Source organism: Folsomia candida, unplaced genomic scaffold (assembly GCF_002217175.1).
Source record: "Folsomia candida strain VU population unplaced genomic scaffold, ASM221717v1 Fcan01_Sc004, whole genome shotgun sequence".
NCBI lineage: Eukaryota > Metazoa > Arthropoda > Collembola > Entomobryomorpha > Isotomidae > Folsomia > Folsomia candida.
The window spans coordinates 3,004,210-3,032,109 of record NW_019091196.1 but is presented as its reverse complement, the minus strand read 5'-3'; the positions used below and the strand labels follow the sequence as shown (position 1 = coordinate 3,032,109).

General features: G+C 36.7%; 2 protein-coding genes and 2 long non-coding RNA genes across 4 annotated transcripts; 3 read left to right on the top strand and 1 right to left on the bottom strand.

Moving 5' to 3' along the window:
• Nucleotides 1-5,329: 5,329 nt before the first annotated feature.
• Nucleotides 5,330-7,447, top strand: LOC118435360. Its single transcript, XR_004834728.1, has 2 exons — nucleotides 5,330-5,632; nucleotides 7,190-7,447. It is a non-coding gene; the product is annotated as an uncharacterized LOC118435360 (long non-coding RNA).
• Nucleotides 7,448-14,049: 6,602 nt separating this feature from the next.
• LOC110848351 (protein ALP1-like) lies at nucleotides 14,050-14,877 on the top strand. Its single transcript, XM_022095546.1, has one exon. The coding sequence runs from the start codon at nucleotides 14,050-14,052 to the stop codon at nucleotides 14,875-14,877; it is 828 nt and encodes a 275-aa protein (XP_021951238.1).
• A 3,019-nt stretch (nucleotides 14,878-17,896) lies between these two features.
• LOC110848349 (chymotrypsin B) lies at nucleotides 17,897-19,000 on the bottom strand. The gene is made up of 3 exons (XM_035850967.1): nucleotides 18,824-19,000; nucleotides 18,391-18,776; nucleotides 17,897-18,311 (listed from the first exon to the last, which is right to left on the bottom strand). Exons 1-3 carry the CDS (start codon nucleotides 18,998-19,000, stop codon nucleotides 18,056-18,058), a joined length of 819 nt encoding a protein of 272 aa, XP_035706860.1. The 3' UTR covers nucleotides 17,897-18,055.
• A 545-nt stretch (nucleotides 19,001-19,545) lies between these two features.
• Nucleotides 19,546-23,273, top strand: LOC118435464. Its single transcript, XR_004834767.1, has 3 exons — nucleotides 19,546-19,785; nucleotides 22,913-22,964; nucleotides 23,048-23,273. It is a non-coding gene; the product is annotated as an uncharacterized LOC118435464 (long non-coding RNA).
• Nucleotides 23,274-27,900: the final 4,627 nt, after the last annotated feature.

Below are 27,900 nucleotides of genomic sequence, written 5' to 3'. Positions count from 1 at the left end.
CTCTCCGTCGACATCACGGAGAGACAGTTGGTAGTTATTCAAAGCTAAGTCGATGAGCAAAATAAGTAACGGTCATTTCTAAAGATTCATTCATTTATTCATACATAGACATTTATTTCATACCTTCGGTAAATTATGATTTAAAATTTTACAACTTTACCTATTTAATTTGAAGTACATTGTTAGCAAAATTTGATTCATTTAATATCGGTCTATTATAATATCGTGCAAAAACTGTAGAATTTTTTTGACCATCCAACTCTTAGTAATATAGTGTCTACACAAACTCCGCTCCTTGCAGCTTTGGAGGTTGAAGCGTGTCTAAAGCTATGACCTTTAAAATTATTTGTATCAATGCCAACTATGCTTAATATTTCAACCAACCATCTGCTAATAGTTTGCGATACCATATGCGATACCATATGTTTTGGACGTCTATGTAAACTTTGTAATTATAACAATTTGGTTGATATTAAAGTATTAAAGTAGAGTAAAGTTGTTGAATGAATGCAACAAAACTGCACTCACGTGTGGACTGGCATAGCCAGTCCTTCCTTTCCCAAAGGAAATGCCAATAATTGTTTTACATCTATCGATTACAAAAACCTTAACATATCTAGCTATATATGTATATCTCGACCAAATAATAGGGAGGTTGAGCAAGAGGCAAATTTTGTGATTGTGACTGTAATTTTCATTGTAGGGATAGGAAGTGCTGTACTTCTACAATCAAATTTACAGTGGAATCACAATATTTGACGCTTGCTCAACCTCCCTAATATATATATGCTGCAGTGTAGACAAAAAGTTCAATTCAATTCGTCCTTTACTTCTGTGTTAATAGAAATCAGTTTACAGTATGGTTTGGATTCACAATCAAACTGGGATCACTGGATAAGGGTGATGGTGTTTACACCAGAACCCTTTCTGAAACCTACGAACTATTACTGGATCAGTCGTTCCCGAGGGACCCTCAACGGGTTCCATGGGAACCTGACCATAGTAAAGTAGATGATGAATCCATAAATCTGATGGTTACATCTTCAAAAATCAGCAACATTATTAACTCGTTTGGCCCACTAAAAGCGGCTGGAAAGGATGGTATTTTTTCAGCCCTTTTACAGCATGGGCTAGCCGAGTTAATTCCGTATCTGGTTCCTCTAATGAGGGGGTGCCTGACCTTCGGTTACACACCTCTGAAGTGGAGAGAGTCCAGAGTGGTATTCTTACCAAAGCCAGGAAAGGAGAGTTACGAAAGGGCGTCCGCTTGGAGGCCCATCTGCTTAACATCCTTCCTGCTAAAAACACTTGAGAAACTGGTAGATGGCTGGGTCCGCACGCCTGATCTTGTTGATAGGCTGCAGAGACACAGTCAGTACGCCTATATGAAGGGTGTCTCCACGGAAGCTGCCCTTCATCAGATCGTTAGCCTTGTTGAGGCTGACGATTGACTCTGGCGAGTACTGCGCTGCAGTGATGCTGGACGTCAAGGGCGCTTTTAATGAGGTTAGATCTGATTCCATTATCCGTAGCCTTAGGAGGTTTGGCGTCAACGAAGTATGTGTTAGATGTATTGAGCATATGCTTCGGACACGAACCACTTGGGTAACAGACTCTACTCACGAGATTGGGAGGGTGCCCTCAGGGGGGTGTCCTCTCACCGCTTCTCTGGGATCTGGTCGTAAGTGAAATTCTGGAAAAACTGCATCATCAGTTCCCTCAACTGTACTCACATTGCTTTGCCGACGATCTCACAACAGTGGGACGGGGTATTGACCTGGGTATAGTGGGGAGTCATGTGCAGAGTGCAGTAAATCTCGTTAGTAATTGGTGCAAAGAGGTGAGCTTGTCAGTCAATGATAAGCTTGCCCTGGTACTATTTACTAAGAAATACAAAACGGCTACCCTGGAGATGAGAGTATTTGAACACATCATCTCTTCACCCCAATAGAATGTGTAGGAGTAAGATGAATAACTTAGGTTTACATTACCCTCCAGAGAAACCCGAAATATTATGTGTTTGTGTGATTGGTTCCAAAAATCATTTAGTTTATATTACGTACATAATTTCACATCTGACAAGGGTAAGAATTACTTACAAAATTTTACATTAAACAGAATGCCATAATATACAATACATAAAAGCAACTTACCACTCCAGATGGTGTATGGTCACTTTACATAAAATCTTTTGCATAAGTACTACTTTACATAACTACTATTTTACATAATTGTCAATTATGGGAAACTCAATTTTGCATAATTACACATTGCATAATAGTAGCTCAACCTCAATACCTACTATTCATCCTCAAACCAGTCACCATTTACACTTAGCTTAAAAATCTTCACAATGTGAACAGGCATTCAAAACTAATGAAGGTCTGGTCATTTGGTAAAAATATTAAAATTAGATTAGAAATCGCGTGGAATCTATCAAGTGCATAATTTAGGTTGTACATCAAACATTCCGAATAAATTTCTCTGTTTTAGGCTATTTCTTATAAGAAATCAGATGCTTAATTTTAAAATATTCTAAAATTATCCAGCGCTTGAGGTACATCAAAAGCTTTAACCGACACTCCACGACAAAGTAAATGGTTGCTAAGGTAATGGAACATCCGCACAATATGAAGGCTGTTAAAAGCGATCCGGCCATTGAAACTGGCATTGCACCATGTTGATAATTATTTCTCTTCACAATTGCCTTCCTGCCTACATATTCATTATTCAATTGTTCCATTTCCAACCTGTGATATATGCCAGATTCCAGCATAAACTTGAAATATGTTGGAACTTTTGAAATTCCTTCGTTAGTAAAAAGTAATGCAAATGGTGACGCGAATATGGGTTCCCCTTTGTAGAAATTTGTCCAAGGATAGTTCTTCTGCAGAAACACTAACTCTGAATGTACCGATTCTGACGTTCCCGCAAACACAGCCTTGCCACACGACGTAATTTCATTCTCCACCAATTTTCGCACGCTTTGTACCGTGTATGTTGAATAGTTTACTGAAGCTGGAATATGGGTATGCATTGGATTAAGCAAATTAAACATCAAAGTAAAAACTGGACTAATGAAGTGCTCCGATAACGTTTTCCTAACACCTCGATAATCTGGATCTAGCAGAGAGGCATGAATATCGTAAAGCAAGTCTAGAAATTGAGGAATTTGTCGTTGATCAAGGGAAACATTGACTACCTTTGACAGTAATTTAAAACAATCAAAAGATTTTAATGGATCGAACATGGAGATATTGGATGGCCGGTTCCACAAAAGCTGGCGGATCTGACTGTGGTATTCTGCATGAATGGATGTATTAAGGACAGATATATTTCCTCCAATACTTAAGACGTAGTCAAGATTTTGGTTCGAACGTTTTATTTTTGAGCACACCAAATCATGAAACGTTATGGGATGTCTACCCTGCAATGGGGCATTAAGTTCTGAGGTCATTATTCCATTGTAGCAATTCGTTAAGATAACTGACATTAGACACCACGTCCCCAAAATCATGCGACAGAATGCGTTTTTTTCAACACTGGGTGGAACGGGAAACCCCTCCTCGAACATAGTTGCCAGTAATAATAGCCACACCGGAAATCTGTATAACTTTGCAAAATACAAATAAATGGAAAGGATTATACAAAGAAGAACTATCCCAATTCCAACAGCCCACCATAATTCAGGCTGAAATGGTGTAATATAAAATTGAAATGTTATAAATTTTTCTGTGTAACAAGATAGAAACTCTATGGCACTGTACTTAGTGACAACTAAAGTTTCAGAGTAGCCATCAGACCCAAAACGCATTGGTACTTCGTGATATATATAAGCGGTCCGTTTCATATCTATATGTTTGACGTGCTCCTTATCGGCTGGAATTTTTGTGCCATTAATACGTTCGAATACAGCAGAATACAGGTATGTGATGTATGAATAGTTTGCGGTTGGTATGAATGGATTCCTTGGAACATTCGGTAGGTATACCACTCGATAGACTGAATTAAAAACAAGCCAAAATTTTGGCGGGGATGCAATAGAAATAAGTTTTTCGACATTGGATGCTGTCTTCATACAAATTGTTTCTTCTGGACTGTGTTGATGCTCAAACCCAAGCCCAAACGGATAAATACATAATTGAATTAAATTTCTGATTGCGAAATGAGCAATCCCAATGTAATCTAAACTACCAAACCTTAATTGTACAGAAAAATAATGCAACACAACAACCTCGGGTGAATATGACCCAATGGTTTGTACAGCTCCGTTGGCAATGAATAATAGGAATAATTTCTTCAGCCGCGTCCACTTTGTATTGCCTGACGCTAAAAAATATTCTGATAACCATTCAGATTTAGCTGCAATGCCCTGGAACTTAGTATAAACAATTTGCAGGTGAATCAAAAACATCAAGACGAGTTTGCATTTAGCAATGCGCCCGTTGTGAATATTTAGACCTGGAAAGTTTGACGGGGCTCTGTAATTTGTAATTATTGTGGTAGGAAGCAGTAGATCTTTTTCTTTGTGACAATGGTATAAATTAATTTCAAACTTATTGCCATCGTCAACAAATTGCAAATCGCAATTTGAATTAATATCGACCAAGTTTTCTATCAGACACCCGTCATTTCCTTTGACCACGTTTGCCGCTGTAAAAATAGTGTATGAAATGAATAATGTTTGATATTTTTCTTTCTTCATTTTGAACTAAGGTTTTGGAATTTCCGGACAAACTACGATCCTTGTGTCACTTCGTTTAGAGTCGCTCTTCTAAAATGTACCTACAGGCACTAAAAATTTCATTTATATAAAATGTTTGTTTAGCGTGTTTGAACGTAGCCTCGTGGTGATATCGGCTAAAAGATTTTAGCGGACAAAGAAATGGCGGATTTAGGCCTGGTAGCGGGAATGTGTTAATAATTGATGCAGCAATGTGATACTATAACTGATTGATGTTAATGTTAACACGCCATTGTTATGAAGCTACTGCAAGGACATTTTGCAAAATTATGCAATGTATATATACATATCTCTAATATTTAAAAACCAGTATATTATGGACGCATATCACTCCGTTGGTGGGAAGTTATAACACCTTGTAAATTTTGTATTACATAGAATAACTATAGTGCATAAGGTGCGCAATTTAAAACCTGAGATGCGCAAAATATTTTTGTCTACGCGTCAATTCCTATTTTGTTGGAATGTTTACTCCTACCCAGACGAGTCATGGTCTCGCTGAATAGAAAGCAATGCACACGCAAAGAATCCTTAATTAGAATGAAGTTTTCGTAAAGCGTCAAACAACTCTAAGCTTCGTGTCTGTTGAGGCAAGAAGTATTGCTGGTGATTAAATTCATCCTTTTGCTAGTGCAGTACAATGAATATCTAGCTAATTAAATATTTATTTGTTGATATGAAAAACTTCCTCGTTTAATATTCAAGTCAGCAGTTTTATAACCAAATCACACAATGTTATTAAAACTTAATTGTGATGTCAGAGCGTTGCTAAATTCAGACCTTCATCCATATTTTTGGTGTGCAAGTGAACCTTATATTTGGTATCCATGATTGTGTACAAAATTCAATAAGTGAACATGTGGCTGGTGCTAACTCATTCTCTGGATGGTAAATTTACGGCATTGCATTGTGGATTGTGTTTTGGAATTTTTATTTATTGTATTGTATTTGTAACATTAGGTATTGTAGCATTTTCATTGTGGCTGTCTCACAGATTCTCAGAAGCTCGAGATAACTTGTGTTAGAATTGTACCTAGTCCTGTCATAAGTTCTGTCCAATGCATAAATGAATGTGGAACAAATAGGTTATTGAATTTTGAAAAATGAACAATTGTATTCGAAAGCCCATAAAATTCTCTACTAAATAGATTAACTAGCTTTCAAAATGTAAACCATTTGCTGCGACACAAGCCCGAAGTTTTGGCATCCAGCTCTCGATCGCAGTACGCACACGCTCCAAGGGGTAGTCATCCCATTTCTTGACGATGGATTTTTTTAGGGATTTCAAACTTGTATGGGGTTTAGAACATACATCCAGCTCCAATTTGGATCATATCTCATAGTCCAGCGGATTCAGGTCCGGTGATGATGCAGGCCATTCTTGATCAGAAATGAAGTCAGGAATTTTGGACTTCAGCCACCTCTGTACGATTTTAGTCTTATGAGCTGGAGCTGTATCCTGCTGGGACGTCCAGTCCTTATTTTTGAATAGGGTGTGGTTCAGTGGTTCCACAATTGGTTTGAGAACATCCCTCAAATAATTTTGGGCACGAACCTTCACCCCCTGAGGGACAAAATTCACTTTTGTCGTCACATCCCAACTTGCACCCAACCAAACCATAACAGAAGCAGGATGGTGTGACCGATTGACTTTTTTCAAATTTTTGGGAATAGCCTGGACTGATTGGGCGTAGACCCGGTCATTTTGTTTATTGTATTTGGCCTCGACCGTGAAAATCTTCTCATCCGTGAAAAGAATCCGTTTCCATTTTTCACCCGCGTACCGCTTGATCAGCGCCCGGCTCCTGGCCAATCTATTTTTAACTTACCGTGCAGTGAGCATGTGTTGCTTTCCACGTTTTAAAGCCTTAAGTCCAAGGTCCACTTTAAGGGCCCTGGATATAGGTTTACTTGACACGTTCATGTGTATGGCCATTTTCCTTTGCGTCCGGCGAGGATTCCGACGAATTCGGTTCTTCAGTGCCTTGAGGAATTTTGGTGACCGTTGTGACCTTGTCCTCCCACTTCTGGGTCGGTCCTCAACACTGCCAGTGTCAATGTAACGTTTTACGGTTTGTTCGACCAATTTGCAATCAATACCAGTTTGTTTGACTGAACGGAAAATCTCGGAATTTTTTTTTCCACTCAGATGTTGGTGAAGAATTGCAGCACGCTTTGTTTGAAGATCAATCATTCTGATACACTAATTTTTAAAAAAATATTGAAACGTGTTATCTTATACAAAATTGCATGGAGAATCAGAAAAAAAATATATTAACTTACCACAACAATTGCCAATATGTTTTTTTTTTTGAGCGGACAGTAGTGGACACAACTTATGACGGGACCAGGTACGATATGCATATCGTACATTTTGTCTATGAGTTTCTATGAGTCTTTGAGTATGAAATACGCGTATTTCATACTCCAATGATAAATTTGCAGAATGGGAATTGTAATGGACTGGAATTCACGTAACTAATACTAAACCTCACTTTTTCTGGTTCAACTGGGTATGTATGCAACTTGCGAGCAGTGATGTTTCTCCTCCGTTTCCATGGCAATATTACTTGCGCCATTTCTGCGATACTTTTTGTAATACTTTTTTTTGCATAATTCCTCAATTCTTACTGAATACTCTGCGAACACAACTTACTCTATGATCAATAAAAACATTTAAATTAAGTCTTGCGTCACAATCTATATTGTACGACTCCTGCGTAGTCAGTTTTTTCTGCGATACTTTTTGTAATACTTTTTTTTGCATAATTCCTCAATTCTTGCGTCACAAACATGTGATGTGCTACCTACAGTAAGCAAAAAATTAAATCATACCTTTTGCTATGTCGACATGCATCTGTGATTTTCTGCTTTCTGGAAATGAGACTGCGCTATGCAATATGCCTATTTTTTAGCAAATTTAATTTAGATTTCATAAATAATACCCAATTTTTATTTACCATTACCAATTTTGAAATATTCAGTAAAAAGTGGAGGGAAGTTGAAATTCATCGCAAAAAATTAAATCATACCCTTATCGTTTTTAAGAATATGAATCTGAACATCATTTTTTGGACAGATTCAAAAATAATAATTCTCTTCTAAGTATCAGCCTACGTAAAATTATTACAAAGTTTTCATTTTTTTGGCTTTGCTTACTTCTAATAGTCGTGTAAATTGGGTGCAAAGCGATTGTGCATTGAGCAACGAGACAACGCCATAAGTCTCCATAATAAAGGACTGGGATACCACAAAATTGTTTCCAGAACAAAGTTTGCAACACCCACCATCCAATATGTTCCTCAAAAATGGAAGAAAACACAAATTGGGATGTTCTCGTGGTCACTGTGCGGCGATAACGTGAAAAATGGTAACTTTTTACAAGTTCAATTAAGCCGCTTCCGAGAATTTCGATAAAATGGTCTTATTTCACGAGTTAATTTATTAATTTGTTACACATTTTAACGTTTTGAAGTGACTACACCCATAGTGAAATTTCAACCTGAAAATTTACACATGTAGTAACTCCTCTGGTGTGTATCTAGTGTGATACTATAACTGATTAATGTAAATGTTAACACGCCATTGTTATGGATATATGTACTACAAGGCCCTTTTACAAAGGGGCGCATGTATATCTACAAGGTTCTTAGAAAAACACTAGTACATATATTAAGGACGCATACCACTCCGTTGGTGACAAGTTATAACACTTTGGTACCTACAGACTTATTACGTATTAAATTACGTATTAAATTATTACGTATTACATACTTAGAATAAAGCTATGCTGTATTCGCTGATGCGTAAAATATGTCCACGCGTCAGTTTATATTTTATTCGGTGGTTTACTCCTATCTTGACGAGTTATGGTCTCGCCGAATTGAAAGTAATGCACACATAAACAAACCTTAATTAGAATGAGAGGTTGTCGTAAAGCGCCACAGAACTGTAACCTGGCGTGCAAGAAGCATTAGTAGTGTTTAAATTAATCCTCTTATGAGTACAGTACAATGAATATCTAACTGGTTAAAACTTTATTTGTTGATATGACAAACTTCCCAGTCCAATATACAGCGCAGAAGTTTGATAATCAAAATCTTCACTTTCATACATACGTAGATAAACTTTTGTCGTTTTTTGTAACATGCGCCGATTTTGGGGACATTGAAAAGTCCCCACATTGTCCCCACGCTTCCGTGGGTACTGCATCCATTCATCCCATGTATTTTCCCTATGTTTTTAGCATTCAATTTCTCTTATATTATTCTTCATATACATTTTCCCTACAAGATGCCAAAAATCACTTTATCTTTGATGCTTATTGAGTTAATCAGAATAATTATGTCCAGAATGTTTAGAATGTCCGAATTGGCTCGCAAACAAAAATGAAATTATTGATTAATTTTAAATTAACAACTTTTTACTATTGTTTCGGATAAAGGTGTACTGTGCAACAGCAACAAATCATAATAGGAGTTACGTAAAATAATTTAAAACCCAGTACAATTTTTAATCAAATAAAATCATTAAGTATTCATAAATTAATACATTGAATAGTAGGTATAAAATCATTATTTATGTAATAATTTCCAATCCTTCGAGATTGTGAAATATATTATAACTATGTATTTAAGTCCATCTCCGCGTCCCTAAATATAAATTTTATCCCCTCCAACCATACGACTGCCAAATGCAAACTATTAGCGTATCGCGACAAACCTCCCGTTCCAATGATCACGTCAACATGTGATGACATCACGCGATCTTAAGTTGCATATGTGCATCCCCACAATAATTAATGTTCTCAACAGAAAAAAAATAAACTCGGCAGGAAATCTTATGTATTATGAAAGAATTAACTACTGAGTTGCGTAAATATGACGCAGATTGGAATTAAACATTTCGTTGTTTGCAAATTTGAACAGTCGTCACATCCTGCCTGACTATTGTTTAAAATTTTAATGCTCCAATTCCGCCTCTACTGCTTCCCGTGGACGGTTTGGTCTCCCACTGTTAATATTATTCTTGTCGAGAAAACAGGCGAAAAATATAAGAGAGCTCGAATTTGAACATTATCATCTATAGATTGGTAAGCTGAGATACACTAAAAGTACATTTGTTTTTTGTGAAATATTCAAAATTGGATACAGCTTTTCAAAAAACGTAAAATAAAACTACAGATAACTTTTTTTGTCCTACTGTTCTGAATAAGAGATCTATGTATAAGTGACGGAAATTCGGGCCTCTCTTGTCCTCGTTTCGTGCAACTGGTTTTTAGTTAGGAAACTAGCCTTCCCCTCGGCGCTTCGCGCCTCTAAACCTCCTCCCCCCACCAACCGTGCGATACACATTCCGGGGCGATTCGCGCCGTTAAACCCCCTCCCCCACCAATCGGGTGATTGATAGCAATTTCTAAATGTAGCATGCAAAACAATAATTTCGACATTTTTACATTTGACCTCGTCTACACGGCCACGGAGAAATCGTACGTTGAAATGACAACGATTTCATAAATCCCCACCTCAAGTACCTTTTATAACCCGTGGAAATAAAATTTCGACATTTTTTCCCTGTGACCTCGTGTCGCGGTCATTTGGTCGTTCGATTGTCAAAATTACCTATTCCATTCGATGCTACTTCCAAACTCCTAATAATTGGACTCTCCTCATGGCGTCTTGGTTTCTCAAAATACTGTGACCTAAGACCTGGCGCAGTGACCTTTACGGTGGCGGGGTTTTGAAATCAGTCAAGTTTGAGAATAGGTGTTAATAAAATGAAAAATGCGGCGTGACGTGTCGCATTGCTCCGTTTGCACACATTACTGCGTTGCCTCGCTCAGTCAAAAAGAGAAAGGCAAAACTGAGTAGTGTGAGCAGCGCACTGCACAAGCTGGCAACGTTGAAGGCAACCAAATACACAAACAACCAAACATGAGGTGTTCTCTCTTAATAGTATGATGGATTGTGCATTCATAAAAATGTTGTTAAACAAACTTTTATTTATTTTTAGTTTAACTTTTTAATATGTCCAATTTTTAATATTTCGTATTGTAAGCCAGTTTAAAAAATATATATTTTGCCCAATAGCATCCCTACAAATATCCATAAATCCATATAAAACATTTCGCTCCACATAATACTTCGTAAACCAAATTATTTAAATAATTAAATTTCGCGCCCTGTTAACACCAACACTAATAAATACATATTTCATGACATTACAGCGCCAATCTTCAATACCATGCAGCGGCCCCTAACGATTCTCATCTTGTCCCTCCTCGTCGCCGTACTCCTGCCATCAGTCGACTCAAGTGCCGTCAATTTGAAAAGATGCGCAAACGGCAAGTCGTTCACTGCCCCTTGTGGAGAGAAGGCTGGTCACGACCGGAAAAATCCTGGCGCCCAATGTGCCTCCCGAGTGGCAGATGTCACATATTGGTGTCAAAGCAATCAAATGGATTATTGGGGTTTTTGTGACTGCTGTAGGAAAACTGGTGGCGGCAGTTGCCTCCAAATCACTACAAATGAGAGTTGGACATGGAAATATTACGATGGCGCTCCCATGTAGACAGCACCTTTGGAAAACAAATACAAGTGGAACAACTTTTTCAAAATTGGAACGCTTCTCTTTCATTTGGGAAAATAAATAAATATTTAACATCATCTTAATCAATAAAATTCAGCACAATCCGTTCGGTCGGGCATTATTGGGCCATAATATCGGTTGTAGTGGCTTTCCTCCAGAGCAGTTCCTATATCGGTGTCGTAGAAGTATGACAAAGCCAACTTAAATATACTGGTCAAGTTAGGGGCATTTCACGTTTTTACGGCTAAAAATAGATTTTCTAGACTCCACCTCGTCTCTACTTTAACATGGCGTACATACAAAGGGTTCGTCGTGTAGGTGAACCTGAAAAATATTACACCAATGCAAATCATAATCATTACCTATCATAAAATTTTCCACGCGACGCATACCGCTCTCATTTACCAAGTACATTTTGGTAAACATTTTTCGTTAAGGCCACCACTACGTGACCACTAAACAGTGGTCACGTTTTTGTGAAGTCATAGGTCTGCAGGAGGAGAATCACTGTTGCCGTATATATTCAACTTCCAATGCTGCGGTCGCGAGTATCTGAGACAGAGCTCCACGCCGACCCTAATTACGGCGGCGGCAGCGCGAGCTGTAAAACTACTCGGCGGCGGCGGCGCGCCGCAGCGCGCCGAACGGAGGGTCAGCGGCGGCGCGCCTAGGCGCGCCGATCTCCAACTCGTCCATAAATTTTCAAATCCCGTAAAATGTCCCGTACATTACCATTAATTAATATTCAGTGTCAAAATAATAGTGCAAAAATAAGTGAATTTATAGCTGGTCACGAAATTACGACACTTAATTTTATTAATACGCCTTAATTTCATTAACAAGAAACCCAAAATTTCAAATGAAATATTAATACTTTGTGGCTTCACCATTTCTCTGCACGACTTCAAAGACTCTATTTGGCATTGATGTGATCAAGTTTTTCAACTCGCCAACCGTAATCTTGTCCCATTCTAGTTTTATGGCGTCTTTCAACTCTTGTTTAGATTGGAACTGACGACCATTGGCGTATACACGCCGCACCAATATGCCCCAGAACTTCTCAATCGGGTTGAGGTCAGAACTTTTTGAGGGCCATAGCAAAACATTGACTTTCTTCTCAGAAAACCACTGATTTGTGTGCCTTGACGCATTAATCGACGCGTTGTCCTGTTGAAAAATCCAACTTCTTCCCGCGATTTTGCAACCATGTCGCAACAAATTATTTTGCAGAATATCCACATACCCTTGCGAGTTCACGGTATTCTCAATAAACGCCAAATTACTTTACCCTTTGACCCAAATGCTGACCAGATCATGACGGATCCTCCTCCACTTCGGCGCTTAGAAAAAAACCTAGGCTCTTGCCTTAAATCATTCCAGTAATTTCGGAATCCATCTGGACCGTCCAAATTCCATTTCTTCTCATCACTGAAGATGACCTTTTTCGGTCCATGACATAAGATTCTTGGCCCACTCCAGCTTCTCGGTCAGGGGTGGTTTTACCTTCACCTTTGAGTACGACAAATTTGTCGACGATGTCATAACCCTAGAAACAGTCCTACGGGGGACCGCAAGTCCTAATTTGTCGTTATTTTTGTTTTGCTGAGGTCGAGGCATTGCTGGCTTCACGCAGAATTCGTCATTTTTCACGGTCGGTAACCGATCCCTTCCTCTTTTTGCACAGCCGGACGCCATAATCTTCGCCTAATTCCAGGTAGCTTCGAATCACACAACGAGACCTTCTAGTGGCGTCTGAAATTTGTTGTAAGTTCTTCCCCTGGGCCTGCAACATGTCAGTTTTGACTCTTTCCTTTACGGTGAGGGAGGGTTTCTTTCCCATGGTCTACTAAATATTAACAAATGTAAACAAAGCATTAAAATATGCATTATAATACTTAATATGGGTCACAGTTTTATAAAAAATACTCACATATTCAATTTCATTGGAAATTTCACAAAAAAGTATTGTGCAGCTGAGCCGGTTTCAAGTGTCGTAATTTCGTGTCTCGCCTTAAAACTGCACTTTCACTTATAAAGCTTGCTCCAGAGTTCGTGGCATTGTCACGACCTGTTACCATAACGCCATGATCATGTCATCCGATATCATCCATAGTTTTACGAGCATCATGAAATTTCCTCTCATCTTCATGTCACCATACTTATCATCATGACATGAAGTATAGACTTTTTTAACATGCCGCTCCGAAATCGAAAAAAAGTATTGAAGTTGATTTTGTTTCGTCGAGTTATACAACGACGAAGAAAACCACAAAGGACGATATATATTCGAGATATCTTCGAAAAGCGTGGAGAGCAAGGCGAAATGAACCTTGTCAGGGAGCTCAGCGAAGATCCGGAGTATCATTTTAAATACTTCCGGTAATTTTTTATTCATACGTATTTGTATGTATATTTTGAATTATTTGGATAAATAATTATTAGAATGACAAAGGAGCATTTTGAGGAGTTATTCGAACTTATTAAAGCTGATATTAGCTGGGAAATCTAACCATCGCAGACCAATTACACCTTTGGAAAAGCTAGCAATAACTCTGAGGTACATACATAATTAAGTAAATAGAGCAAGTGCAGAGTTTTTCACAAAATTATTCTTGAAATCTTTGCACAGATATTTAGCGAGTGGAAATTCTCAGATTTCATTGGCATTTAATTTCCGAGTATCGCCTCAATCTGTTTCTGTCATCGTTCGAGAAGTAATGACATCAATATGCAAATTTCTGGGACCTCTGTATCTCAAGCGTCCGACCACAAGTGATTGGGAAAATAACGAGCAGGGGTTTCGCACACGCTGGAATTATCCCAACGCCATTGGGGCCATTGATGGCAAACATGTAAAGATTCGGGCTCCAAAATTTGCCGGTTCTACTTATTACAATTATAAGCACTTTCATTCAATTGTTCTGCTCGGAGTTGTGGATCCATTCTACAAATTTACGCTGGTGGATATTGGGGCAAGTGGATCACAGTCGGATGGAGGGGTCTTGTCACGGTCCGCGATGGGAAAAGCAAGTGACGATGGTTCGATAGGATTTCCACCGCCAAGAAATGTTGGGAACAAGATCCTCCCGCACGTCATTTTGTGCGATGACGCTTTCTCTTTAAAACAAAATATGATGAAACCATACCCCGGATCCTTTCTCCCAGTTGAAAGACGAATTTTCAACTACCGATTAAGTCGTGGGAGAATGGTTGTCGAGAACGCGTTTGGAGTACTAGCAGCACGCTGGAGGATATGCCACACAGCCATCACTGCTGACCTGGACTTGACTCGTTTGATCATACAAACATGTGTAATTTTGCACAATTACTTAATTTCAAAGCAAGATATGTGTAACATTACTATGGATGGACCCAATGGCGAAAGAGGAAACTGGAGAGATTCAGTGGAAAATGATTCTGGGTTGCAAAACATTCAACGACAAGGAACAAATAATTATACCGTATCCGCAAGTGAAGTTCGAAAAGAGTTTTGCAATTACTTTAATAATGATGGAGCTGTAAGTTGGCAAAATGATAGAATTTAATTGTTTTGAGCCGAAATATTACATGTACACAATGTTTGCATTTCATTTACAAGTTTATATTGAGAAAATAAAAAAATAACTTCATAAAATACTCCACAGAAATTAAATTAAATAATCTAATGCTGTAACTTCCATTTCGTGTATGAGCTCAACTGCTTTCATTTGATACTCCAAAAATAATTTCCTCGAAACTTCATATATTCGTCTCATTTTCGAAGAAATTAGTTTTCCAAAAGTGTCGAACTCGTCATCTTCCTCTTTCATCATGGTAAGTATTTCGGAATCAAACTCGTCTATCTTTCGCTAAAATTTTAATTGTAATTAAAATGTTAACGTTCTTCATTAATATTAGGATTAATATTTATTTATCATTACCTTCCTCCCGAATTTCGAATGACTTCGAGATGGTGGTAACGCTTTTAATAGGCTCACAAGGTTCGAAGCAATATTCTCTTCTGGTACTGTGACATGTTCAACGTCTTCAACATCTTGTAATTGTGACACATCTATGACATGAATTTCGACATTTTCGTCCCCGTTTTGTGAATCAAGGTTTGAAATTGTTCTAAGGACGGCATAAATATGTAATTTTTCACAAATACTTTTTAATATACAAACTCTTACTTAATGTCACCAGCTTCGCAGCCTTTTAGAAACCCCACTCCAATTTCATGGCTAAAGAAAGGTTGTTTTCCGTCTGATCCTGACGACTTGTTCAATTTTTTCATAAATGCCATAAACTGAGACCGCAAGCCTTGCCACGTCTTTTTTATAATTTTAACTATACCATATAATATAGAAATTAAATTAAGTAAATAGAGATATTGATTTTTATCAAGTACCATTGAGTCCCAATTCTGCTCCGATTTCCATCCACACTTTGTTTTTCTTATTTGCGTTCATAACGTCAGGGTGTCTTTTTTCCCACAATTCCTGATGATCCCTCAGTTTTTGTCCACTTGTAGAATCCATTTTGTGGTAATATCACGATTAAAATAAATTTTTGGCAAATATATTTCCGAGAGTTTTGTCTTCATGTGATCAAAAGTAGATCGGTGATCAACTTTCACTTGACGACATGATGTTGACATGAAATAGCCCATGATGCAAAGTATGGATGATTTCTCATCACATGAAACTTTCTTCACATGACAACGGAAGGAAATGTCATGATACAGAAAAAAACTATGGATCGGAGGGTGGCATGACATTACGTGAAATTACGTGAAATTACGTGACTATGGAGCCGGCTTAATTCTAAAGATTGCAATTTGTAAAAAATAGCTGACCTCTAAAGCCAATCTCAAGGTAAAATATATGGTTTCCTAAAATTTTAGATTTCCTGGGTAACAGTTTTGTAAAATAATCATAAAAATGTTAGTGTCGTAATTTAGTGGCCAGCACTGTACGAGGGCCTGTCAGTAAATACCAAGAACTTATTTATTCCAGCAAAATCAGAAGTATCTACTTAAATTCATTTTATAGTTTTTCAACATTGTCTCCCCCTTGTTGAACGCAACACTCAATCATGTGTCTCAGTTGCTTCATTCCTTCAAAATAAAATTCTTTAGAATTATGGGACGATTAGGTTCGTTTCTTGCACTTGCACGGAATCCAATGAACTTCCAATGAACTTGCACGTCATCCTTTATATACCCACCGTTTTTATGGCAACCGTGATTGATGTTCTTGTATTAATTTCGATAGGAAAGGCCAGTATTCCATACCGATCCTCATCAGAACTAATTCGCGTACTAAAAGCAGGGAGGCCAACGAAACTCGTGCTTAAAATTATTGCATCTGTACAACCTTTGGAGACGAATGTAGGTTAGTTTGTAAAAATACGAGTATATAGACACTGCACCCACGTTGTACCAAGTGCTTTGTGTGCATACATTTAATCCTTTGTTAGTATTTTAAATATGCATGATCGTATAACTATTGCCATCTTTATTCTATTTAATTAAAGTTTATGATGTACATATGTACATATAAAACTACTACAAAACCTTGTTTGAACCTTGTTAAGATTTACATTTAAAGTTGTAGAATCTCTTATGTATGTTTAAGAAATGATAAGTAGGTGAGTTTATTACGCAAGTTACACAATTATTATCACTAAAAAATACCAAATGGCTTCCAATTTCTGACAATTTAAAAAATAACCCTACTTGCTTAAGTTTTTAATTCGGCAGGTGCATCAGCTCACCGAATATTGTTTTTTTAATAATGATTTATTGTCATGAATTAGGACTAGTCATAATCTAGCTTTCTGTATTGTTGTCACTAAAATTTAGAAAAGTGCGAGTAGGAAATTCTCTTTTCAAAAATACAAAGATAACATTCGAAATGCGGGGAAACTGTTTTCGTGGTCCAACCATCTGATCGCTAAATTACACTATCATGCATATCTTGATACACATAAAAATTTGCCTTATCTTCCAACTTGGTGGACATAGTCATTTAAAATTTTGCAGGTTTGTAGTTTGGAAAGATTGAGGAGGAATGCCGGTCCCATTCGCGAAATATGTGAAAAAGGTCAAAGGTCATAATTTGTTCAAAAAAAGCTCACTTTTCAGCTACCACAAACAATTTTTCTCCTTGGTGGTTTTATTTTTATATCGAAAGTAGACGTAATTCTGAAAAGATTGAGATTTTGCCCCATAAGCGCAATGTTATAACTTTTCAAAACTGCACTTTTCACCGAATTACTGTGGGCGTTAAAAAAATGGCACGGAGGTGTATGACATGTCAATCTTTTCAGAATTACGTCTACTTTCGATATAAAAATAAAACCACCAAGGAAAAAAATTGTTTGTGGTAGCAGAAAAGTGAGCTTTTTTTGAAAAAAATATGACCTTTGACCTTTTTCACATATTTCGAAAATGGGACCGGCCTTCCTCCTCAGTCTTTCCAAACTACAAACCTGCAAAATTTCAAATGCCTATGTCCACCAATTTTGAAGATCAGGCAAATTTTTATGTGTATCAAGATATATGCATGATACTGTATGTAGTTTTCTTAAATCCATTTGGTGTAAGCAAGGATTAAGACTTGGCGAACCGCTAGAAATGTCTGGGTGTATCGAGGTACTGTAGCAACAAATTGTAAAACTCTGGTATAATCAACTAAAACCTAAAATGTTTCCCTTAACTTTACACAAATTAGCAAAAAAAATTTACACATTTCTCCCAGTAATTTCATATATAAAATCTAAGACGGCTGTTATCCTCGTGAACACTACAGGATTTCCGTCTTCACAAAATGGATTCACCGAGGAAGAAACAATTCCCACAAGAGTGTAGTGTGGATCCACACCTTCACGTATCATTAACGGACCCCCAACATCACAACGACAAGGAGATTGTTTAGGTGCCGGCTTGGCGCACATATTATTTCCAGTGAAAACCCACTTGTCGGGATTATGTAATGGGCTGCACACCGAGTTATTCACTATGATCAAATTTGCCTTCTGGAGAACTGGGCTTGAGCTGCCTGTGTCACTGTTTTCACCCCATCCCGTCACAAAGGCGGACAGTGTGTGATTTCAAATAGAATTTATTTCCTACAGCTTGCACAAATCTAAAGTATAGATCGACCATCACCTGGTTCTCAAAAGTCTCTGCTAGACGTGTCCACTGCTGTAGGCAAATGGGGCGGATATTGTTTGAAAATGTGAGTTTTGCAGGTAGGCGAATGATCGCAATGTCATGAGATACAGGGACAACTCCCCACTTGGGATGAGCGAAGATATATTGTCGAGTTACATTCAGTATAATACGACCAGGTTCGTCTTCATTCGACGCGTTTATGTTATGACCCCCTATCAATAGGGTGACGCTGTCTGAATAGACAACACACTTGGCTGGAGGAACAACAAGGCATGATTTATATGCCAACTGGAATTTAGTTTTCAACTATTTATTAAGTATTTACCCGCTGTTACAATGTGGTTAGCATCAATGATACTCCCTCCACAGTAAACCTTATTGTCATACAGTAATGCAACCATCCAGGGGTAAGTGTGTGGCTCGGCTGGGTTGTTGCCAACTATGCGACTCTTGTTCCCCACAGAGTTAACTCTTTCTGAGTTCTGACCAGTCCTAACAGCCATGGCTGGCATGGCTGTTGTAGTTGATTGGGAGTCATATGTTGAACGACCACAAATTCGGTCATCTTCAGATTCCAAATCACCTTGCGAAGGGTCAATAAGTTTGACCACATATAGTAGTTTGAAGCCACTAACGAGAAATTATTTGATAAGGAGGAATCCTCGTTTATCGTTAGTATCCGATGTCTCTGCCCGTTGCAGTACCACATGAACACATTCCATCTCCTAGAAGATTTTATTGCATGGCCTCATCTGCCCCGGCTAAACCCTCTGAAAGGAATTGATACAACTACAACTGATGAAGAAACTACAGTGGCGTTACATCAGTGGCAAAATTTTCAGTGTCCAAGCGAAACTGGATTTTTGGTCAAGATACATATAGCAGAAATTAAACAGGGTTTCCCCCATTTTTGGCATATTTTAGTGAGCGCCGCCGACGGAAATAGGGCCACATACCTAAATCCTGCGGGGATTTAATTGTGATCATGTGGTACTACAACATATCCAAATGTCTATAAAATCGGATCCTGCACAGTAGACGATGTGTGCCTCTTACTATTAGTGTAACAGGACTTAGACGTTGTACAGAGTAGTTAAGAAGCAAGGTATTAAGCGAACTGAATAATCTTGGGTAATGTTTTCTGAAATTGCTAGGCACAGGGTTCCCGAGTAACCTGTTATTGGGAGCAGAAACCCCAACACCCCAATATTCAAAATACCCAAGGTTACAAGACAACGTAAAGGAAAGTCACTACTTTGCAGAAATCATGTGGAACAAGTATGGAAAAATACAAGTGGTAAGTTTTCACTTCAAGTTATTTAGTAAAGTTCTATAAAATTTTATAATATTTTAATTTTTTGAGGGGTTTCACGTCGCCATCGCAAAATTCGTAAATAACATAAATTTACAATATTAACAAAAATCCTAAATATGCTCATGAAGCTTCGTAAATTTATGGGACGTCCATTTCCTGGGTAAAAAAATAATAACAGCCCAGTTTTTTTGTAAAAAGTTTCGTTGTACAAATCTCCATGGTGATTTCATCTATTTCGATTGGATTGTAGAAACTGTACACGTGCGGATTTATTTACGAGGGTCGTTCAGGTGAACGCGTTACAGATAGCGTAGATTTACGAATATTTATGTACGAACCCACAGTTACCAAGTTCGTGAAAACCGTCATTTATATAGTTATCTGACTAGGTATACTCGCGAGGTGTCGTCTGGACCTAGCTATCCCACTATGTTTTTTATAATCCACTTAAGTCTCATATGAAGGATCCAATCTTATTTCCGTGTAAAATTCATATTTGGCGACGTGGCGTAGCGCAAAACTTAAAAAGATGGATATTTGACCAATTTCAAACCTCCATAACTTTTGAAGTTTAAGCGGGATTTTCAAAATTTTTGGATCAAAATGATCACAAAAATCGGAATTTTACGAAATAATTGAAAAACGAAAATTTCCAATTTTTGAATAATTTTTTAACTTTTTTCGCCCGATTCCTCGATCGGAATATTTTCGAAATTTTCGAAAATTTTGAAAAAAATAAATTTTTGTTCTTGTGTGAAAATTTAACAATTTGTGATCATTTTGGTACCAAAATTTTGAAAATCCATCCAGAATCTCAAAAGTTATGACGATTTGAAAATTAAAAACACGCAAATTTGGCGAATTTGGCGCCAAATATGAATTTTACACGGAAACAAGATTGGATCCTTCATATGGGACGTAAGTAGATCCTAAAAAACATAGTGGGATGGCTAGGTCCAGACGACAGGTCGCGAGTATACCTAGTGAGTACCTCGTAACATTAATTCTCAATTCGTCGGTGTGTTTGATTCGGGACTATTGGAGAATCGCAAACTCGAAACTTTACTTTACCTCTTGAAAAGTAGTATGTACATATGTACATATTATTTTCACTTAACGGAACAACATGTATTTTTTTAAATCTACGGGTTGCCACAATGGGAAAAATTTCTCATGGATTTTTACAATTTTCAAAACACACTCAGCCTGTGAATGTGTACATATTTACTTACTTCGTCGACCTAATGAAGGGCAGGGTAGGACACATGATTGGAAAAAAAATAATTCATGACAACTACGAAGTGTTTCCAATGAGATGAGATGAGATCGTCTGATGAGTTTTAGATCAGATGAGATGGGATTGGGGCTAAATGAAATAAGATATTGTATTAATCCACCAAAATGTTGCAATATGAGATGAGATGAGATTAAGGTAGATGAGACACATAAGAAGTAATGTGAGAGTGAGATGAGTGAGGGAGGATCGTAGGTGTGCCGCACACCTACGCTCCTCACGTAGGCACACCGTGTGCCTACGATATTGAAAATCGGGCGTAATTGACCGAAAAGTCGTCACCACGTGCGGCACGTGACGTGCCCAAATGCCATTTTTACACGGAAGTTTTGACACATCTAGAATTAAAAACTAGGTCCCATCTCTCTCTCTCTCTCTGGTAAATACAACTAGTTAATTTTATAAATGGATTATTAATTATTAATTAACCTTAAGCAAAACTTAGACAAAACCATTAAATTTAAAGTATTACTACTAACAATGCGATGACGCCAGCGGTCTCGCTCCGATTTTGATGAAACTACGTAATTATGTAGATTCACACAAATAATTGGACACATATTTCTGGTTTTTTCATAATGCTCAGTTTAAGCAAAGTTATGGTGGTATAAGTGGCGAATATTGACAATTTTCTCCCTGGCAAATGCGTTGACCTTTACTTTCATTTTTCCTCCGTTTTTACTCAATTTCGCTTCTCGCAACATTGACTTTGATAATATTTTTTTTAATTCGAATTAAAAGTATAAATATATAAAATAAATATATAACTGAAATTAGAAAAACATAGAGGTATGTAAAATTAACGATATAATCGTCATTTTATTTAACAAATTATTAAATTTAAACCCTGTGAAATTTTTTTTATATTAGAAGGAAAAAATATTCTCAACGGCAATAATTTATTGAATAAAATAAGGATCAACGTTAATTTTACATACCTCTATTTTTCTAATTTCAGTTATATATTTATTTTACATATTTATATTTTTAACTCGAATTTCAAAAAAAATATTCCCAAAGTCAAAGTTGCGAAATTAAGAAAAAAGGAGGAGAAATGACAGCAAAGGTCAACGCATTTGCCAGGGGGAAAAATGTCAATTTTCGCTCACTTATTCCATTATAACTTTGTTTAAATTAAGCATTATGAAAAAACCCGAAACATGTGTCTAATTATTTATGCAAATTTTTTTTTTCACGTGTTAATCATTTAGGGACTTGCAACCCTTTATTTTCAGTAAAAATTTTTTTTACACACCGGATTCCAAAACTATAACTATGACTAAAAACATAGGAATCACAGCATGTTTCTATCATTGCTCTAAAAGAATATTAGTAAATATGGTGCGTTTAAAGCTAATCTACTTGAGAATAAAGAAAAATAAAAAATCGGTAAAAAAAGGCGCATTAAATAATTTTTAGGAAATTATTTAAAAAATTCGACTTCATGACAAGCCCACGAGGGAATTAACCCCTGAGGTCAGTTTCAGGGGAAAATCCACCTCACCCGCGGAGTTTAATGGGATTGGGAAATCCTCCGGGGGAGGCAAATCTACTCGTCTAATGTAATCATAATTATGTAAAGCTACATAATTATGTAGTTTCATCAAAATTGGAGCGAGACCGCTGGCGTCATCGCATTGTTACTACTACTAACTATGACTACTATTACATATGACTACCGATTAACATCATTTCTAAAATTTATATTTTCACATACATTCTTAAATCCTCCCGTTTCTTGTTAAATAAATAATTATATGAAGCTCCAATAATACTAAAAAGTGAAATTTATAACGATACTTTCCTTTCTTATAGTTCAGCCAGGCCGCGATTTACTGAAGAAATTCCAGGCGTTGCTGAGACCGTTGTAAGTGTATTTATGTATGTATGTATGAATACCTGCTTACAAGTTGTGTTTATGAGTGAATTTTGTCCTCTTTTTAACTCTAGAACATAATTAACCCTGACCAATATGATGAATGGGAAAAACCACTACAGTTCACAGAGGCTGATTTTGAGTTAAACCGCAAGCCGAGTGTACTTGATCTGATCACCTCAAGTCTTCATCATCGTCCTTATCAGCAGAATTAGAAATCTTGAACTCCTCAAGATAATAAATTATCGACAGGATAATCTCAACTGTAAATATTTATTTATTTACGTACATAAATAAAGTCACAATCCTAATTATGAAAATGATAACATAAATATTAACCTTGCGTAATTTTGTAGTTTAGCATTGTTCGTGTTTAATAAAATACTTGATGCTCTTCTGAACAAGCATGCTGTTTGGTGGCAAAGTTTACCATGTTCATATAGTTGGCGAACTCGTAAAAAGTTTATATTATATTTTTATTGCAAAATAGACTTTCCAAGTCGTACGAAATGTACGGACTTCAACAGCAGCATGGTTTTCGTTCGGAAATTTACATATTTAAGTGCCTGATACATATCTCGTCAATGACTAGAGTCCGATCGGATAGGATAAAAAAATATTGGTATCCGATAGGATAAATCTACTTCGTAGAAACGGCAACCCTATAAGTGACAACTTGTCACTATGACAACCACTCTGAAAATCTTCCAACCAAGTATAAAAATAATACAATAATAATGCGATTTTTTCCTATGGATTTTGCTACGATTTTCTCGTAGTATTTTCTCGCAGACTAATTATTTTTGAGGTTTTTCTAAGGTTAGGGTCATAAATGTACGACTCCTGTGTAGTCAGCTTTTTTTATCAATAATTTTGTGTAATGCCAATAAGGGAAACTCTGCGATATGCAATTTACTTATGCGAAATAAATAAAAAACTTTTATTAAAATAATACAGAAAATGCTTACTGTTTTTTTTACATATTATGTCAAACGTTTGCAGACTTATAAATGATACAAGTTATGTATGGTGAATAGGTTACAAACTTAACGTGAGTTGTCCCACGGTAATGTATTTACTAATTTATTTGTGAGTAAGTATACCTTGAATCCACGCAGGTTCGATCACATACTAATAAATAATCCTCTTTATTATACAAAATGTAAAATACAACAATAACTAAGTGAGTCCATTAAGTTACCAAGCTACAGATTATTACGCGATAAATTAAAATGCATAGGATAATTATGGCAAAAGTAGTGGTGATTTATCATGAAATAAGTGATGACTGCAAAATATCACATTGTTGATTTATGGCTAAATTCAATCTCCAGAATATGAAGCAAAGTAAAAGTTAAATTTAAAAAATGTGACATTTTGCAGATATGCAGGACTAATTTTGGCTACATGAAATTCTATCACTGCCTTTACCTTGGTAAACACAACAGCAAATCCGAGGAAAAATTGGTGCTGCAAACATTCTTTGTTATATTATTCGGTTTGGAAATACAAAATAATTTTTTTACTGCTCGTAATAAAGTATAGGGATTAAATTAATATATTTATAATTGACTGATTTTATATCCCAACTAAAAATACGTGACATACATGATGATGCCAGTCCATTATGTACTTGATGGTAAAATTATTTTTATGCAGCTATACTAAATATATTACATGTGCATAAAATTGTTGTATGTATATAGCCTATATACAACAATTTTGCAAACAATTGGTTGCATTTAATTTTTAATAGTTTATTCCCAGCATTTTTGAATATTACATATTAAATGAGAGCATTCATACCTTGTAAACAGGAAATACATGAATGTCTTAAGAGGCACAAAATTAAAGTCAGCAAAGCATATGATGATACAAGGCCGTATAATCAAGATAAGTTATAAAAGCCATAGTAGAAAAAATTAACATAGTTATTACCCATGCAACGCGATTTATCCCGTTGCTGTAATATTTAGCTCCATACTTGGAGGTTCTGGATGATCCAAATGAAGCTTTCCAAGGGACATCCCTTGGAACTCTTTTTTGGATAATCTAGGCTTCCTAAGCATGACAAAGTTGCACATCCTGAGGATGTAATTTTCCTGTCCATCACTGACAGTGGGCAGCGCCACCCTTTAATTCCTGCTGTCCTCATCAAGCCCACGTTTCATTTCAATCACACATTTTTGACCGAGAGACATACTCTTGTCATCTTGATTTATAGTTTTACTTCAATTAAATTGAAATAGTCCAAAGTCAACTATTTAACAATTTAAGATAATTTCAGGATAACGTCATAATTCTGGAAAGCAAGGTAAATCCTTAGTTACTTTGGTACTTCTGAATTTGAATATATAAAATTTAAGTTCTACGATTTCACTAAATAATTTGCCAGTTTTAATAATTATAATAAAATGAGAAAAACCATTCTTGGGAAGCGTCGGCTGCAGCAAATTGCTAAGGAAGAAGCTAGACAACAATATCAACATTCTGAACATTTTCAACCTGAACCGGAAGTTTACGAAGTAAATATTGATCAGTGCGACGAAGTTCAGCATTTTACATCCTCGGACGATGAGCAGCATGACCATGTCGATAGTGAAACAGATTATCACACCGTAAATAGCGTCCTGCCCCCCGAATCTCATTCAGTTCCAACGCCAGAGGAATTTTCAGTTTTGGAAGCACTAAAATCGTGGAGTGTAAAATTTAAAGTTAATAATGCGCAATTCACATCTCTGTTAAAAATATTAAAAGTTCATGCGTGCTTTGAAAAGTTTCCTTCTGACTGCCGTAACTTGTTAGTTGTTCGAGATAAGCCAACAATTAAGCCAATGCCACCGGGCGAATTTGTGTATTTTGGTTTGCAAAGACAAATAAATTTAATCAACGCCCCGAAGGAACTTAGCCTCCAAATTAATATTGATGGGTTCCCATTATTTAAAAGTAGTTCACAACAGTTTTGGCCCATTCTTGGAAGTTTCGTTGGGATAAGTAAAACCCCATTTGTCATCGCAATATTTGGAGGAAAAAAGAAACCAGAACTAAGTGATCATATGCTTGAAGAATTTGTAGAAGAATTTAATCGCATCAACAACTCGTCAGTTTATAATATTAAATTTCATTCTATTGTTTGTGATGCTCCTGCCAGATCATTCGTCAAAGGTGTCAAAGGTCACACGGGATATCACGGGTGTGACCGGTGTGATGTGGAGGGTGAAAATATTGAACATTGTATGACATTTTGTAGTGAAGTTAAAAATTTAAGAAGCAATCAGACTTTTCGAAATAGACAAGACGAAGACGATCATGTTCGAGAAACAGTTTTAAAAAATATCCCTTCACTTGACCTTGTTTTGGGCTTCCCTCAGGACTATATGCATCTAATTTGCCTTGGTGTAGTAAAAAAATTGCTTCATCTATGGATATCTGGTAAAGCGTCACATGAAAAACTCAGAGCTTCAGAAATCTCGTTAATTTCCGACCGGCTAGATAATCTTAAAAATAAAGTTTTATGTCAATTTTCAAGAAAACCTCGATCGCTCGATGATCTAGCGAGGTACAAAGCCACAGAATTTCGTCAGTTCCTTCTTTACACTGGACCAGTTGTTCTCAGAAACGTGGTTTCGCCAGATAGTTATCAATTATTTATATGTCACTTTCCGTTGCAATCAGGATACTTGCATCAAAAGAATTTCATCTAAGGTTGAATAATTACGCCAAAGATCTCCTTTCTTATTTTGTAAAAAAATTTGAAAGTTTATTTGGGAAAAAAAACATCTCCTACAATATCCATTGTGTTTTACACCTGGCTGAGGATGGGAGAAGGCTCGGGCCCTTAGATTCATTTGGTGCATTTCAATACGAGTCAAAACTTGGAAGTCTTAAAAAATTGCTTAGAAACTCTTACATGCCTCTTCAGCAAGTCATTAACAGACTATGTGAAGCCGAAATTGCGGAAATTAATGAAGAATACATTTGTCCAGAATTTTTACCCATGGTGGAACATACTTCCGGTCCACTTATTGATGGCACATCTAACCCTCAATTCCGTCAGCTTGTAGTGAATGGACAGTTTACGTTAAAATCAGACAGCAAAGACAGTTATATTTTAACCAAAGATATATCAATTGCTACGGTTCTAACTATTTGTTATTGTAATACTTGTAAAGAACAAGTATTATTAGTGAAGCGTCAATTAAACAAAAGTGATTTCTTCAATTGCCCCTGTGAGTCGGGAAAACTCAACATTTATTTATTTGATTATATTATAGACTCGTCGCCAGTTGAGGTGGTTCGTTTCTCAGATATTTATTCCAAAGTCCAAGTGTTTGATACTGGAGAAGGATTGGCTGCATTTCCTCTACTACATTAGTTTTAGAGAATAATGTATTGTATCGGGAAATTTCACGAGAGGAATGGAGTCTACGTAGAAGCATTTCCAGAAAAGTGGTTGACGGGTGACGGTCATTGTTAAGGGGATGATGGCGAATTTGGAAAATAAAATGGATCACATAGAAGCTATGAAGGCGTCAAAAATGCACGTACCAAATCCACCGCCATCTCAATTGCTTAATTTGGAAACGTTTGTTGAATTTGATTCAACCATAGATGAAGATCAGCATAATTTAATGGTACATTATTTGTATGGAAAATATTGATTAATTGAATATTAATTGTCCATTCAAATATTTGGTGTATTTTTAGGTCATTAAATTCAAAGGCTGCGGTGGAACATCAGTTACAGATGCAGTTGGAAGAATTATGCAGAAAATTGTGACGAATGAACTCGGAACTAAAATTTCTCTAAAAGGAATGGGGAAGAACAACTTCAATTTCTCTACCACGAATATGATGAAGTGCATCAAAGGTAAAGGATGAATTTGATAATTCAAATTTGTTTTTAATTCATTGTAATCGTCTTGTT